This window comes from Oryza brachyantha, chromosome 11, assembly GCF_000231095.2.
Source record: "Oryza brachyantha chromosome 11, ObraRS2, whole genome shotgun sequence".
In the NCBI taxonomy this organism is placed as follows: domain Eukaryota; kingdom Viridiplantae; phylum Streptophyta; class Magnoliopsida; order Poales; family Poaceae; genus Oryza; species Oryza brachyantha.
Genome location: NC_023173.2, coordinates 11,358,643 through 11,375,572, shown reverse-complemented (window position 1 = coordinate 11,375,572; position 16,930 = coordinate 11,358,643). Strand labels below are relative to the sequence as shown.

The 16,930-nt window shown below is 39.2% G+C and overlaps 2 protein-coding genes across 2 annotated transcripts; one reads left to right on the top strand and one right to left on the bottom strand.

The window, feature by feature from the left end:
• On the top strand, nt 1-2,371 carry LOC102713861. The gene is made up of 4 exons (XM_006663384.2): nt 1-125; nt 1,050-1,313; nt 1,833-2,042; nt 2,143-2,371. The coding sequence occupies exons 1-4, from the start codon at nt 120-122 to the stop codon at nt 2,173-2,175; spliced, it is 513 nt and encodes a 170-aa protein (XP_006663447.2). The 5' UTR covers nt 1-119; the 3' UTR covers nt 2,176-2,371.
• Nucleotides 2,372-4,227: 1,856 nt separating this feature from the next.
• On the bottom strand, nt 4,228-15,934 carry LOC102713585 (protein transport protein Sec24-like CEF). Its single transcript, XM_006663383.3, has 24 exons — nt 15,584-15,934; nt 14,837-15,064; nt 14,660-14,734; nt 14,476-14,574; nt 13,776-13,887; nt 13,099-13,226; nt 12,662-12,781; nt 10,706-10,786; nt 10,261-10,338; nt 10,093-10,185; nt 9,876-9,930; nt 9,028-9,104; nt 8,804-8,875; nt 8,624-8,707; nt 7,858-7,977; nt 7,705-7,773; nt 6,830-6,907; nt 5,847-5,985; nt 5,573-5,737; nt 5,343-5,488; nt 5,051-5,230; nt 4,864-4,952; nt 4,752-4,783; nt 4,228-4,651 (listed from the first exon to the last, which is right to left on the bottom strand). The coding sequence occupies exons 1-24, from the start codon at nt 15,917-15,919 to the stop codon at nt 4,545-4,547; spliced, it is 2,763 nt and encodes a 920-aa protein (XP_006663446.3). The 5' UTR covers nt 15,920-15,934; the 3' UTR covers nt 4,228-4,544.
• Nucleotides 15,935-16,930: the final 996 nt, after the last annotated feature.

Below are 16,930 nucleotides of genomic sequence, written 5' to 3'. Positions count from 1 at the left end.
GCTCCTGTGGCTTTCTCTCTTCAGTCTCAGATTTGTTCATTCAGCTCTATCTGCTTTCTTCACCTCCATTTAATCTTTCTTCTGATCATCTCTCCTGAAAGAGTTCTTGCTATTGGATCATGGCGGTACGTTTAATTTCTCTGATCACCTTTTTAAAAAAAAAAATCTTTGGCTTTCATGTGCTAGGTGAGAATTGTTAGTGGTAGCTGAATTCGAAAGCGCCTAGATTGGATTTATGGATGGAAGCCAACTTCGTATTGTTCAGTTTTCTTGCTTTTTTTTTCTCTCTTTTTTCTTTGCATGAAAAGTGTATTTGCAGCTGTTCATTTCTACTACCAGTATGTACCTTGTGTTCTGCGAAATTCTGCTCTTGAATAATTAGAAGGAAAGATGGGGTGCAAAAGAAGGTGTTACTTTGCAACAATCCAGTGAAATATAATTAATGGAAGGAAATATTCAGAGCATCAATAGAAAAACGATTGTACAGAACATCAAAAGAGGGAAAGCCCTTTCTGATTAGCTGATCATATGATATGTGTCCCCTTTCCTCTTTTTGGTGATCACAAGGGATGAGCTGTTTTTTGACAGGAGGAGCTGTTCTACAGTTTTTACAGATATTGCAGATTTGCATTACAAAAGTTACAATTCTGCAACTGCTTTACTTTTTAATCAAAAGCTTGGACATGGCAATGGCACAATTAATCGGCAATTTATGCCTGTCCCAAAAGCATTACTTTTTCTAGCCATGTTCCATTGACAGTTCAGTAGCTGAAACTTGAAACACACACTTGATATGTTTCATCCCAAGTAGCAGGTACCAAATTCTTCACTGTTCATGTTTTTTACCATTCTTAAAAAGTATCTTAAGGTAATAAAAATTTTAGTACAAAATTATGGTACCTTAAAGTATATTATTTTTTTTTGATAATGGAACCTTAAAGTATATTATGCTTCAATGTACTAAATTTTTACGTTGAAAAATATGGTGACTTAAGATATTTTTTCAAAGATATTAAAAAGACTGAAAGCTTTAACTTATGCTGTAACAGGGCAAAGGAGGAGGGCACATCCCAAAGTTTGGAGACTGGAAGAGCAGCGATGGTGGCACCCCTTACACGGTGTTCTTTGACGATGCCCGGAAGAGGAAGAATAATGCAGGTGGTGGCGTGGTGCCTCCTGCTGAGCCTCCTCCTCCTCTGCCTCGTGGTGACTCTGTGCCTCCTTCAGGCCACAGAACGCCTCCTCGTGGAGCCGCTCCTGCTACCCCACGAAGAAACAAGGATCCTGCGTCTCGGCCCCGTAGCCAAAGCGCGGTGAGTTCTAAAGATATAGGCCGTATTTGTGCTGGTGAGACACTCAGGCGTGAAAAATATAGTAGTAGATTAGTGTATGATCAATTAATTATTATCTATATAAAAAACTTTAAGAATCAATTGATATGATTTTTAAGGCAACTTTTTATAGTTTTTTGCAAAAGAAAAAACTTTAGAAATCGGTTGATATGATTTTTTTAAGATAACTTCTTGTAATTTTATTTAAAAAAAATACCGCTTAGTAGTTTGAGAAGCATACACGCAGAAAACGAGATAATATAGGTCCGTAATACGGGCTGCAGTTGTATCTATAGCCCCAAGGGAGATACGACTAGACATAAATGTTGTCCTAGTATAGAGTTACCACACAATAATACTATAAACCATGATACATTAGTTATTTGCATTTGTAACTCCTTTTAATCGGACATAAAAGGCACTCGACCTAAAGTTAGCATCAAGTTCAGCTCAAAACAGGATGTGGTTTACGCTTGTCATATTTGATGAAAAATTTCACAGGTTGGGCATGGTGGGTCAGTGCCTCCTTGGGGCCAGTGGAACGAAAACCAGGCCACAGGTGGTGGTGCCCAGCAATATACACTCATGTTCGAGCAGATTAGGGATGAGAGGAGAGGCAGTGCTCCTTCAACACCTAACATTGAGCAGCTCAATCGTGCTACTCCATCTCGGTACAACAACCATCACAACCAACATGCCAATAGGCCCAAGGTTAATTACTTTTCTATGTGTTGCATTTGGGTGTGTGCATTAAGTAAGCTATTTCTAGCCGTATGATTATGTTTTAAGACGTTTGGGTTTATCAATGAAGGGATTCACATGTTTTGGCTTGTGCTTGAAGTGAAGGAATCACCCATGGCTGGCTGGATTGAGGAAAGTGTATTTATATGTTAGTGGATATACTACCTTTCTGTGCAGTTGTGAAGTTACTGTTATAAGTTTTTCAGTCTATGGTTGAATTGTATGTATAAGCATTTTGATCACCTTGTTGCACATGAATACATGATGGTGATGAATTGATGATGATGAATAAAATTTCTCCAACAATTGCTATAAGAACACTATAGCTTTGTGCTATTACATACAGTAGTGCGAGGCAAGAAAGTTACATCTTGTCACATAAATCGAGATATTTACGGTTTGTAGTGAAAGTTTTATTTTACTAAAATTTTATTATAATCAAATTAATTATTTTATTTTATTTTTATTCTGAATTTTTGTGTTCTATATGGGCTCTTCTTTTAATTCTCTCTATTTCTTATCTAAATCTTAAGTTATCCTCAATGTAAGTTTTATGAACACGATTACCTAGAGTGACGTGTCATCTAAAAAGTTTAAAACTAAGATAAAACACCCCTCTTTCAATGCATAGGGCCTGTTTGGATTCAGGGACTTTTAGTAGTCCCTCCTGTTTGGGAGGAGGGACTAAAAGTGTCTTACTATAGGGTACAAATACTATAGTACCCCTGAGAAGAGTGGGGAGAAGAGGGGACGGGCGGGTGGGGACAGTGACGGCCGACGAGAGGGCAGGGGCGCTGTCGGCGTCGGTCGGCGAGCGGGCGGGGGTGGGGGCAGGGGCGGCTTCGTCGGGCAGGCAGGCGGCATAGGGGAGAAGAGGGGAGAGAAGAGGGACAGGGGCGGCGCTGGCCGGTGAGCTGGCATGGGCTGGGGCGGCGTCGGTGTCGGCCGGCAAGCGGGGCAAGGGTGGCTCCATCGGGCGGGCGGGCAGGCGGCAAAGGGGAGAAGAGGGGTCGGGGGTGGCACCAGCGAGCGTCGAGGGCAAGGGCGGCGTCGGCCGACGAGCGGGGCGGGGGCGGCGTCATCGGGTGGGTGGGCAGGCAGCGGATGGGAGAAGAGGGGCAACGCGTGGAAAGAGAGAGAAAAAGTCCCTAAAAGTCTCTTCCAAGGGACTACTAATTTTTTAGGACTTCTAGGAAAAAGTCTCTAAAAAAGTTCCTCCTGTTTGTTTGAAAGAAGAGGGATTTTTTCCTAGTAGTCCTAGGACTTTTTGGGATCCAAACAGGGTCATAGTTTCATCTATTGTTGTTTCCTAGGTTACATATAAGACACAAATTGTCTAGGTAACAGTGCATAGAAGGTTTTATCTTCATGAAACTCATTTCACTCTCTCTTCATTAATACTTTGCCACATCATCAAAAATATCTACATGACATCCTATCTATTGTACATGAAAATCCCATTGAGATTGACCTTATTGTGAAATGTTTAATTTACTTTATAATTCCTATTGTAATCAAACTATTTTATTATGTTTTTAATCTGAATTTTAATTTGTCCATATTGTATTCTACATGGACTGTTTTTTGTTCTCTTTAATTTTTAAATCCAAATCTTATATATTTTAAACTATATTTCTACTTGACCTTTTCCTTTTTCTTCGATTAATATGAGATTTTCTAGATTTTTTTTCTATTTATGAGATTCCAACTCTTTTTTAATTTTTGAATTAATATGTTTATTCCAAATATTTACATCTTGTAGGCAAAGTTTTGTTTGTATTGAATTAAATTAAGTTATATTATGTTTGATGATAAAGAATTTAAAATATATTAAATTTAAAAAAATATGTGCTAGTTAATGCATGCTTGTATGCACAATTTTATATTATAGAATGAAAGGAGTACCTGCAACACGCCAAACTCATTATAACATGAATGTATCAGACTCACAGTTTAATTATAAAGAGAGTTCCTATCACTATCACGTTTTAGCAGCTTAATTGTTGCAGTCAGACAACCACTAAACATATCTTGGTGTTTTTCGTACACAAACTTGAAAAAATCATATCGTTACTCATACTGTTAGCTAGGTATATAGTTTTATTGCTGAACCACCTATATTCCTTTGAGCATGATGCACCCTTCTCTTCACAAGAAACTTCAACAAGGATGCACGCACATCGATAAACACGAAAAAGAGGCACCACATCCAACGCCTCATCTGTGTACAAGAATATACCACCATCCACCCAAAAAAAAACTACTATGCTGTAAACATTGCAGGGCCTCAATTCCTGCAAATCCATTCTCCTTGAAAATGAGATGTCTACTAACCCTCAATTCAACCAGTGATCTGGAGCTGCTCTATACTTCTTTTGCAGTATTCCTTATGCTGACACTGATCGCTTCTTGGTCTGCAAATCCATCCACTAACCAAACACTAACCAAAAACTGTGACAAGCATATGGCATGTCACGTCATCTTGCTCTGGATTTGCCTGTGCACGTGCACGAGGAACTCGACGTAGGAAAGGCCACCAGGAGCCTTGTCCTCTACCAAAAATGAGCGGAAGAAATCACCTGCGGATGAATCAAATGTTTTATACGGTTAACAGTTAAAATTATACCTGTAAATAATAATCAAGAAGAACATCACACGAGTGTTTTTCAGAAGACTAACCAGATGGTTCACCCCTTCTGCATAGACGCAACCTGGAAAATAATCTCGGGGCATCAAGCATCTCATGACAAAGAAACATGTTAAGAATAAACCAGAAGGCACAAAGCTTTACCTTAGGTAAGAACATCTCTGGCGTCTTATTTCATTAATTACTTCATTTACCTTCCTTGAAAGTCCATTGTCAAATTGCTCCAACACAACCTGTAAGTCGAATTGTTTGTCAGATCTACTATGAACAATATAATTTAACGCAGGGAGCATGCATGTCAGTGGAAGAAAGATATGGTTCATGGACTGACCTGACTTGGTAATGCGGCTGAAGAAGATGCACCAAATATTTGTTCGAGGATGGTAGGTTCTACTGCATTTCCTACATAAATTAGACCATCCTCTCCATTTTCCAATAAATAGACTCCATCTTCACGTATATTCTCGCTATTGAGCATAAGGGGACTAGGAATAAGTGATTCATCGTCCCCCTGAAAAAAAGTTGTTTACAAATTAATAAGACATATCTCTCATATATGTTAAAATTTCATGATGTGGCTTCTATTCTAACAAAGATTGAATTTCAAGATTGGCAGCTTGTACCCTTGATGTGAGATCATGGATTGGAATCAATCTAGGAAACACCATTGGAACAGCTAATAAAACAGAAACTGAGGAAGCTAGAGAAATCCAATATGAACGATCATCCAACCGCCCCTCATTTCGCAAGCCTATGCTTTTGATAAGTGCTGAAAATGATAGTGGAATAATTAGTGAAGTCTATAAGAATGAATGAAACAAAACGATAGTACACTTCATCGATGTTGTCATACCTAAAGTATACAAGGGCAATAGTTTGAGTGCCTCTGGAAGGATCAACTGCCCAGATGAGCTTACAGATGCACAATATTTACGGTATGACTGGAGAATATTTATACATGTATTTGTTACTTCCTCCCGGAGATGTAGTAGCGTAGATGTTGGAATACCATTAGCAGCTGTATAAACCAGCAACGTTATCAGCAAATCTAATAAAATTGTTTCATTAATATTGTCTTGTGATTCTTGTTTATAGGTTTTCCCAATTAAGATGGATAACTGTTTTACCTTGCTTTAGGAAGCACGTAAATTGTGTTTCCAAATCAGCATAACGGAAGAGATTGCTGAGCATATTTGTGCATGGGAGTGAGAGGTTCATGACCCGAATCCTTCTTTGTCCATATACAGTAGTGTAGAGAACTGCGCACTGAAAGAAGCCAATAATGCATGTCAGCAACATTTTCTAATAATATGATGGATGGATGGAGTAAGTGAGCCAATAATAATCTATAGCTCATCCTAGATTATTGACAAGTTGAACATGCATGCAGACTGATGAAATGCATGGCTTGAACTTAGAAATACTTTGAAATAAGTTGTATTTCAAAAAGATATGGGCATTTATAACAATTTACTTAACTATAATATGTTCTGTATAATTGTTCAAACATGCATTTTAAAACAATGTTCAAACAGGACAAATACAAGCTAATATTCCATTGGAATCTTTAATATACAATCATTCTATGTTTTTACTGGAGAATAAAAATAGTGTATGCATGATGTAACTATTGAATGTATGTGCCCTTTTTTTTCCTAGTCAGTGATCAATCTAGTTCAAATGTTGACAACAATGTACAAGTCAATGCTAACTATCAGGTTCAGAAATCTCCCATGGCGGCCAACCAGTTCCGTTAACTAATCTACTGAACTTGCTGGGAGCAATAATAGCAACTCAGGTGGTGCACTGGTATCTATTCACAAAACATTTACCAAAGCCTAGCAATCAATCGACTTTTATTCTGGAACAGCAAGACATTCAGGTGTTATAATCTCGTGTGATGTTGCTCAAGAATTTCCAGGCAAAGCCTGCAATTTGGATAAGTTTAACATTCCTGATGGAGAATTCCCAAATATTTACAACCTGTTGTAGTTCTTCAGTAATCAATGCTTAAAGCATTTTCAACATACATTACTGTAAAAAATTGCTTGGCACAGAATTAGTCAGTCAAGCATGGAAACATCAAGGACAGAGTCTAGTTCATCATTACCTGGAAACCACATTCTGAATTTTCCTGTAACTTGTCATCATGCTTAAAGGTAACCATTATAGTTTTGTCAGAATCAATCTGCACCATAAAATATTTGTTTTCAGAATTGGCAGTCATGAAAACAAAACATATAGCATGTATCCTACTATGCCGCGGGCAATGAAAAACAAATCAAATATTCCAAATACGAATCAGATAATATGCCTATGGTCGCTGGATAAAATGAATAGTCATGTTAAATTCAAAGTAATAAAAGAGTTCAGATACCGTTCCAGATAAATGGATAATTAAGAGAACTTAAGAGAATAAATTATGATCATCATCGTAACTTCATTCTACAGTATATTATAGAGAGATTACTTGATTTCTTCATTTCTATAACATAATCATACAAAATTATTAACCATCCTTCATTAGAGAAGGTAAAATGACTGATTTTTCCCTTTCTTACCATAAAGCCAGTAATACATGACATGATTATTGAATGACACTAAGATTGTGCACATGAATAACTAGGCTTTGTTGATAGTATGTTGTAGAATAGGGGCTTAATCAATATCATATAATGGATTTAAAAAAACAATGAACAGTAAGTGAAAGAGCTTTATGTTATATGAACTGCACATGTTAACATTAACTGCAAGTCACTTTCATGTGTAGGTGTAGTCTCAAAAACTAGTGCTGAAAACAATGGAATTCAGCAAGATTTGCATTTTAATGCAACAGGTTAGTTCTATAACAATGTCCACTCAGTGCAAGGTTGCATTTCTATTGTTTATATTCAAAATAATATGTGTCAACAGACAGTTTCAACCAAAAATTACTACAGAATTTTTCAAAATCAATTTAACTCAGTGACACTATTAGGTACTAACCGATGGAAGATCAATGTCAGTAGGAACACGCTTGCAGAAATTGCCAAAATAATCCTGAACTTGGAGCCCCTGATCACATGTGAAGAAAGAATTAAGACATGGCCAAACTATAATATAAAGCACTGAAGAAAAATGCTCTGACATTAAGCCCACCTGAATGCATCTGACACGCATAACAGCCTCATAGCCCTGTGGTCTACTGATATTCCATCTAAGGTCGTTGAATAGCTTGGCTGGATCCGAACGAGCAGAAAATGGATAGTAGTAGTAAACCTGTAGAGGTTTTGTACTTATTGAGTTGAGAAACTAAGGGTGATGAAAGTCGATAGATATGAAATGAAAAATTCAATGCTTTAGTACATAAGTAAGACCATGTCAAGGTCACTGGCGCACCTTGTTAAAATCTTTAACAACTACTCCCTCTGTCCATTTTTATTGATTTCAGAATTTTAAACTTTGAAGAATTTGACCAATGATTTACTTAGCTCACAAGTAAATTTAGTTTACAAAACGTATACCACTAGATTCACACTTGAAGGTATTCTCATGCTATATTGATTTTCTAGCTATTAATAATATATGGTATGGGAAATTAATAGTCGAACCTTAATCTTGTAGACTTTCAAAAATCAAAAAATGTCTTACAAAAATAAACAGAGTTACAGAGGTGGTACCCAGTACAGCTCCCTCCATTTGCCAAGCATTGTTTTATTAAGAAAGGTCAAAGAAGATGGTTGTCACATTAAAATCAACGAAGTAGGGTGAGTAGGTTTATTTAGCACTCCATATTTCATTATACACGAGAAGGTCAAAAAAGCAGAGTGCACGGGAATTGATAGTGAAATCAAAGTGCCTATATACCTAGAGATGGTATGTGCTGAGAAAGTGTATGGTCTCTATTCATAGGGTGAAAACATACCCGGCCTCCTGTTGTATTGGGAACAACAGATATCGAAGCAATGTCAACATATGATTGTGTAGTGAGAAATACATCCACGCAGACCTGAAAAGGGGAGAATGCAACAATGATGAACATATCACCACAGCATGTCAACAAAGTACATGCACATCAAGCACCTTCAGAGCTAAAGTATTATACCTGATATTCAGCAAATTCTAGTGCCATCGTTTTGAGGGTTTTGTCAACTGGCTGCAGAAGCTTGTGGGGTTCCTGAGAATCACAAAATTATTACAATGTATAATTTGGTACATTTTCAATAACAGGAACATGAAGTGATGTTGATGAGACAGATGCATTAGATTGGATCATGTTTATGTGATTATCTAAAAAAAAGTAAGTTGAGTATATGAAACAACTTATACCTTGTCGCCAGAGGAAATATTTGCTCTACCTTCAGCTTCCCTAGCAGATAAAGAACCAACACCAAGCGATGGAAGCACTGTCAACAGTATAATATAACCACAAGGAATACGCTTAGCTTTTCTGAGACAAACGAACTATACACAAAATTAAGAAAGCCTTTTGGCTACCACCACATAAGTATAACTGACACGAAAACATGAAAAAAAAACATGGAGATGTTGTATGCACATATTTCAAATTTCAGGGTAAACACTATCAAAGAATCTACCTCCACTAAGCAAGTAAAATTTGCAACATGAGCAGCAAAAATAAAATAGAAAATTTCCTATGGTACTTAAAGTAAGTCAAAATCTCAACGAGTCCTTATGGTTGTTATAGACCAAGCTATTTCAAGGCAGTTTATAAGGTGATTTTCCACTGTTCAGATGTCACGGCTAGTGTTGTGGCTCATACAACATTAGATGCTAGGGTCAGGAGAAGGATAGGAGAGTTTGCGGTGAGGAGGGAGATAGAAGGAGAACGGAGGTAGGCCATGTTCGGCTGAGTGTTAGTTATCTGGCGCGGAAAACGTAGTAATAGATTAGTGCATGATTAATTAATTATTAGTTATGAAAAATTATAAAATAGATTAATATGATTTTTAAAGCAACTTTCCTATAGAAAATTTTCGCAAAAAACACGTCGTTTAGCAGTTCGAGAAGCGTGCACGCGAAAAATGAGTAGCTATGAAATCAGAACCAATCAAAGTGAAAAGTTCAATAACTAATCAAGATGTGGATCAGCAAATCGGCTAAAAGAGTAGATACAGATGCATCTTGAGATTGTCTGCCTAGTTTACTAGGTGTACCTGATTGAAAAACTAGTAGCTTTCCACCAGTTGCTTTCGTAGCCAGGAAGCCAGCCTAAATATAAATATATAATAGTGAGAACACTGCATATTCAACCATGTGAATGCAAGATTGACAAGTTGCCGTATACAAGTGTTTAATTGGTGCATATGAAGATAACACACCATGCAAATGATAATAATACAAGAAATCTTAGTGGAAAGGTCAAATTGGCACCTTCATAGCTGCTCCAAAAGCAGAATCAGCAACTCTATTATTCTCGAACATGCTAGGGATGTTTTCCAGCAGTTGCTCCAGATTCTCACGGCACTAAAACCAGAATATGGTAAGATGTGAAGAAATATGTTGAAGAAAACATAGCCAAAAGTATAGATGAATGCAAACCTCAGAAACTGGAAGAATCAGATCCTTTTGTAGAGGTGTATATACATCTTGTACATCAGGAATGATGAGCATCAAAGGCTGCAAGGAAAAGAAGGCCAAATGAGCAGGGTTCGAACTACAAATATTAAAGAATCATGCAGAAGCAAAAATATTTTTGAAACTTTCAAAGACAGTTTCTCTGGCAAGCTTAACTGCATTAAAATAGCATATATGCCTCTGGATGCATATTGCGATATATCTTCAAATGTGACAGAATGTATAAAAACAATGTACATTGAGTGAAAATTAACTACCATCCAATTTAATCATTAGATTTTTAGGTTCCCAAAAAACTACAAAGAGAGCAGGGTAAAGAAGATAACATTCATAGTTCTTCAACGAAGAAGCCAATGACAAGTGGTGTCAGATTTATATAAGAATATATGCAAGAAAATTTGTGTCATACCTGCTGCTGAGCACGCTTAAGGCTGTAAAAGTGAATAGCAGAATCAAATGTGGCAATTCCTACCATTGTTCGAGGGCCTTCCTAAAGAAGACAAAAAAAATGTCGGTAATTTCACAAATAAACCTTAATATGTCAAAAAAGTATATTATGTAAAGAAACCAATCCATCTATCAGAAATATAGCAACTGTGAATGAAGCATGACAAATGTTCTTTCACCCATTCATCATTTGAAATATCTAGAATGACAAGTGCAAAATATATAAGTAATTCCTAACATAGCTCATTCTCATCGTTTTGCTTTAAATAAGCATAAGGGAAACGGCTTATTAACGATTAAAAAAAGGCATAATTTGCTACAGGGCATCGAAAAAACGCGTAATTAGCCGGTGGACACCGTAAGATCACGAATTTGCTGCAGGGCACCACAAAAGTGTGGTAATTAGCTATAAGGCACTCCGGCCAATTTTTTATTATTTTGGAGTCAAAAATTCCAAAAATGACGAGATTGCCCTTAGTGGCCAACCCGTTATGCGCCCTTACCGCCGCTGGATTGCCACTGTCGTCGCCTGCTCACTCGCCCTGTAGGCTAGGGTTCAGGTGTGGTGCGGCGCCGAGACCAACTGGGACTGGTTTGACTGGACCCAATTGACATAACGGGTTGGCCGCCAAGGGCAATCTCGTCTTTTTTAGAATTTTTGACTCCGAAAATAATAAAAAATTGGCCGGAGTGCCCTATAGCTAATTACCACACTTTTGTGGTGCCCTGCAGTAAATTCGTGATCTTACGGTGTCCACCGGCTAATTACGCGTTTTTTCGGTGCCCTGTAGCAAATTTTGCCTTAAAAAAATAATGTTTTGGTAAAACTTTTATATATGTGTTCTTAGCAAGCTAAAAGCAAATGCTGGAAATAAACTACGATGCAAAACTCCAAAATCAACTCCAAAGTTAAGCTTTGAAATTCAAATTTTGGCTTCTAAGCATGAGCATAAGCGAAAAGATGAGGAGTATAGATTTAAAGATTCACCGACATACTACAAAAATGGTCAAAGACAATGACGTAGTCAACAAAACTTATTTTTGACTATGATTTTCTCAAAATTATAATATATATAACAAAAAAATGAATATTAATTTTATGAAAGTACTTTGTAAGACTGATCTATGCATCATCTTCCAGTGTGGCAGTGTCTTCAAACTAAATATTTCAGAAGTTATTGGTTGCCAAAGCTCTAATAGTTTGACTTTAACCTCGTCCAAAACATCAAGAATTGTGGAACCAAAGGGAGTAATCTTGGAAACGGCAAAAAATCAAAGCAAACAAGGTTTTTTTGGGGTGAGGTGCAAAAGGGGTGTTACAAGTAAACAGCAATATGACTGTCATTACTGATACTTGCAGTATGTCTGACATTTACTCAAGCCTGCCAATCAACTCAAGTGCACTACTTACAACATGGATGAAAACATAATTTTCTATCATTGAAAAATGACTATGTTTTTTTTTAAAAAAAAAAAGGATCCTCGCACAATTCCAAGCCCACTATGTATCCTATCCTATAGATATGCTCATGAGAAAAGGGAATAAAACAAATTTAAGATCAAGGCAAGTCTTCAGAAATTGAATTACTTTTACAAGTATAATGTGCCTACTTATGAATGTTCAGCACTAAATAAAAAATTCAAAACTGGAATTACTTTTGCATCATAAAACTTCAGTACTATTTAATTGATAATTCAGACATTTGAAGTTATTCATACACAGGAAAACACATAGAAAAAGCTAGAAATGGCAGAAATTTTCCTGCACTGAGTGCTGAAATCTGCAAGGCTGTGATGAGTTTGGCAGTGGTGGCAGATAGTTTGTTATAATTGCAGAAAACCCAAGTTCAGCTAATACCACACCATTTCTATGTGGTAGCACGTATATGGTTTGGTAGATTTAATAGGCATTACTCACCGGCAGATCTGAAATAGCCTGAGAAATTGCACTGCAAGCAGCAGCAGTTGCACCAGTTTGTATAGCATTCATGGAGACATCAATGAGGAAGAAATATACAGCAGGCATCGGGTCGCGAACCTGAAAAGTTGATTATGATGAGTAAGTATTAGTATTGTTCAATGATTGGGTACATGTGAATCATAATCAAGAAGCTTGAATGCAACAGCACGTCATAGTTATATGATATTATGAATTTATGATCTAGCGACCTCTGATGAAAATTGTACTTTTTATGGTCCGACAGGTCCAAGCTCTATTAATATATTGTTTTTGTTCAGGTGAACTGAACGGTAGGCTTCAATGCTTCAAGCAAAACTAGTTTTAGAGAAGCATCAGTTATGGATATTCAAATGCCTGTTATTATCACAATAAGTTCAGGCATAAGATTTACAAACCAGGAATTCCTTGGAGGCGACAAATTCTACAGTTCCTCTGCATAACTCAGGTCTGTCATCAGCATCACGTCGCCTACCATCAGGCCCTAAGTTGCATATGTACTCCCTAGGAGTATCATTGCTAACCCCTGCAGAGTAAGTGTACTGTTACTTATACATTTCCAATCAGCTCGGCATGCTAAAATTGTTGACAAAACGGACAAGAGCCAAATGAGAAATAGCGGCTAACAAAATGTGACTGGCCACAGATCAGACCATGCCACCTTCCTTTAGGCAAGTGCACGTTGAGTGTTTAAGGTCAGCATAATACAAGATTATTTCATACAAAGAATCTTATCAAATACCAAATGTTTAAACAGGGGTAACCAACAAATCTATAGAAGATAAAGGACCAGTTTGTGGTTGTTATGCTGTCCCATACTGCTGTGATTCTAGTTAATTATGGAAGCATCTAGAAAGCCGGTAAGGGTTATTGTCGTTGCTCCTAAAACATGATAATGATTTCACCTGATCACCACATCCAAGAGTAGAAATAAAATAACAAGAGGGGTTTTCAACAAATACCACGATGCCAGATGTAGCAGTCTATGGCAACCACACAATAAAATTCTACAGACGAAATTAACAAACAAGATTGAAATAGAACTAATTGAAAGACATGTATATTTGACACTTACCACATAAGTTACAGATAAAGTGCCTCCCTTGATCAACGAATCTCATGAAAGGATTTATGTATGCTTTGCAACGAGAACACCGAATAGGTCCCATGTCACCAAAGTCCACAAGCTAAAATATGGAGAAAATGAATCAAAGCTAGAGAAAACAGAGAAACTTATAAAGCAGCAGATTACACTACCGAAACAGCATTACATGTTGCGATCAACAGAAAATGAAGTTTAGATGTAAACTACAAATTGTTGGAATCTGCAATTAATTCAACTCCTGGACATTAGATGAAGAGAATCTTAAAAGAAATGATTAGCTAGTGTATAGATAATCATAACAATGAGCCTGCAACTGAATACTTTCGTAAAATCAAATTAAACCAATTGTGCATTGTCAAACATAATATTATGATCTATCTTCTTTTCTGTAGGTTACTTGTGCTAGCATAATTGCAGCTTTGCATATATCAATTTGTTTACAAGTTTAACCATCGATGAATAACTGTCGTTGAAACTTATTTAAAATGTAGGGCATTAGGATAATGAGATCAACCTGTTTACTCATGCATATCCACTCATATAACTAGAGGTTGTATGCACAAAAGGCATGCCTTTAAGCAATAAAGGAATATGTCATATATGAACTAAATTTGTTGAGCTATATGTATGTATAATGTTTTCTTGAGGTGCAAAAGGAAATATAAAGTACCTGAATAGGTTCCTCAGATGGGTGAGGAAGAGAAAAAGGCTGAACCATTAGAGATAAAGGCATGCCGGATGTTGTCAAGAGGTCCCCTGTACAAGGTATCTGATAGCACACATATTAGCAATGACATAGCAAGAAATAAATTTCCCATAGTAAACAACAAACAAAGATGAATGAACAGATTTACCTGATTGACAGTACACCGCATCAAACGGGGACTACAGTTCCCAGTGTCCTTCACGATAAATTCACTCGATGCAGCCTGTAATCAGTCATCAGTGACACCACTCTTACATAAGACAAAAACTCCTTTCCACAAATGAGAATTAACACCCACTTATGTAACTGAAGGTATAAGACATACCGGGGGAATGGCTGCTTGACCACCTTGGCGGGTCTCAAAAATGATGACTGATGTTTCTGCCATTGGCCGTGGAATTTGATTGGGATCAATCTTGGATGGGGTCGAGACCTGGGTTCCAGCATGGGGAGAATATGGCATGCTCGGGGTGGGAGGCATCCCTTGGCCAAGTGCATTTGGCGGCATGCCAGGCATCCTCATTGGTGGTTGCATCGCACCAGACCCAGCTCCCTACAAGTAATTTGATCAAGAATGTCAAGACAAGGTCTAAGGTTTCAAGCAACCGCACACCACAAAAAGATATGAAGAAAAAAAAATATTGGTGACCAATCTCACAAATCATAAGCGTATATACCTTAATTAGTCAAATAACATAGACAAAATTCAAGCTTTTAAACATGTTACCTTGGTTGAAATGAAAATGTACATAACCTAATTACGCACTAAAATGTCCAGATTATCATCAAATGGTTGAAATTGAAAAATAAAGTAGAAGATAATTAAAAACCAAATCTCTTTCTTACTCATGCATAAAGGATCGGCGCCTAGGTTGATAATCATGACTACATCATATCCAATGCATAATATATTGCTAAGTGGAGCATAAACAACTTTTTTCTGTCCCTAGGCAATCAACATTAGAGATACAAAGACAGTATTCAGCCTTTCAAAACGAACCCTCTTCCTTAGAAAAAACAGAATTTTCCAACAGAATTTAGTCATAACAGTAATTCAGTAAAGATTGAGCACCTGAGACAGCCACGGCGCAGCTCCAAACGCGGCAGCGCTACCCCTTGGAGGCCCCATGAAGGGCGCCTGCTGTGATAGCGGTGCCGATTGTGCAGCAAAAGGTGGCTGTGCACCAGGCCGCACACCCCCAAACTGGGGTGGTGCACCAAACGATGGCGGCGGCGGCTGCTGCTGCTGCTGCTGAGACCCGAAACTCGGCGGCATAGCCTGCGACGATGCTACCGCTGTTGCCGCAGGCGGTCCAGAGAATGCCGGCCGCTGCCCACCAAACTGCGGCGGCGCCGCCTGAGGCATCGCCCCAGGAGGCCCTCCGAACGGCGGAGGAGGCTGCGACATCGACCCAGGAGGGGCGCCGAACTGCGGCGCTGCCTGCGGCACAGCGCCGGGAGGACCCCCGAACGGAGGAGCCGCATGGGACACCGCCGCAGCCGCCGCCTGAGGAGGCCCCCCAAACGGAGGCCCGCCGAACGGGCGAGGCTGCGCCGGCGGGCGCGCGAACGGCGGCGGGGCGGAGGCGGGCGCGGGCGGGCTACCGGGGAAGGGCCGCGCCGCGGGCGGCCTCACGGCGAACCCAGCCGGGCCCGGGCCCGGGCCTGCCTGCGGCGTGAGCCCGGGGCGGGGCGGGGCGGGGCCACGGGAGATCTGGAGGTTGGAGAACGCCCCCGGGAGGGAGGAGGAGGAGGCAGGGTTTTGCGCCGCGCCGAACGGCGGCTGCGGCGGCGGCGGCGACGACGACGACGACATGGCCCCGGGTGACGAGATCGATCGGGATCTGGACTGGGGATGCGGAGGCGGAAGCGGAAGCTTGGACGACGGTAAGAAAAGGCTCGCTCGCGGCGCAGCTCCGAACCCGTTTCGTGTCGTGCTCCGTTGCGGCTCCACCTCCGCAGCTGGCACGGGCCCACGTGGCATTGGGGTGGCGGAGTGGGCGGTGGGTGGCGTGGCGGGAGGCTATTGGGTGGGTTGCGTGGAGGCTCGCGGGCGTGGCGGGTGCCACGTGTGACTCCGCTGACTGGTGGGCCACCGGCCACTCATGGGCGTGCAAAAAAAACCTAGATTTTTTATTTAAGAATTTACAAAACTATATTTTTGTTTGTAAAATAAAATTTGCTATTCTAACCCTAACACCCAGCTACCGGGATAAATTTAAAAAATGTCCACTAGTGAGAGCATCATCAACAATCCATCTATCTTATCCTCCATCCTAAAAATAAATGATGAAGAATAAAAATATTTGGATGTTCTCTCTCTATCCTCTAAAGAAATATGAAAGATATCATATATGGATGATACGCTATAGTACAAAGAGATATAAAAGATGAAATTATTTTAGATGATCATCCAAAT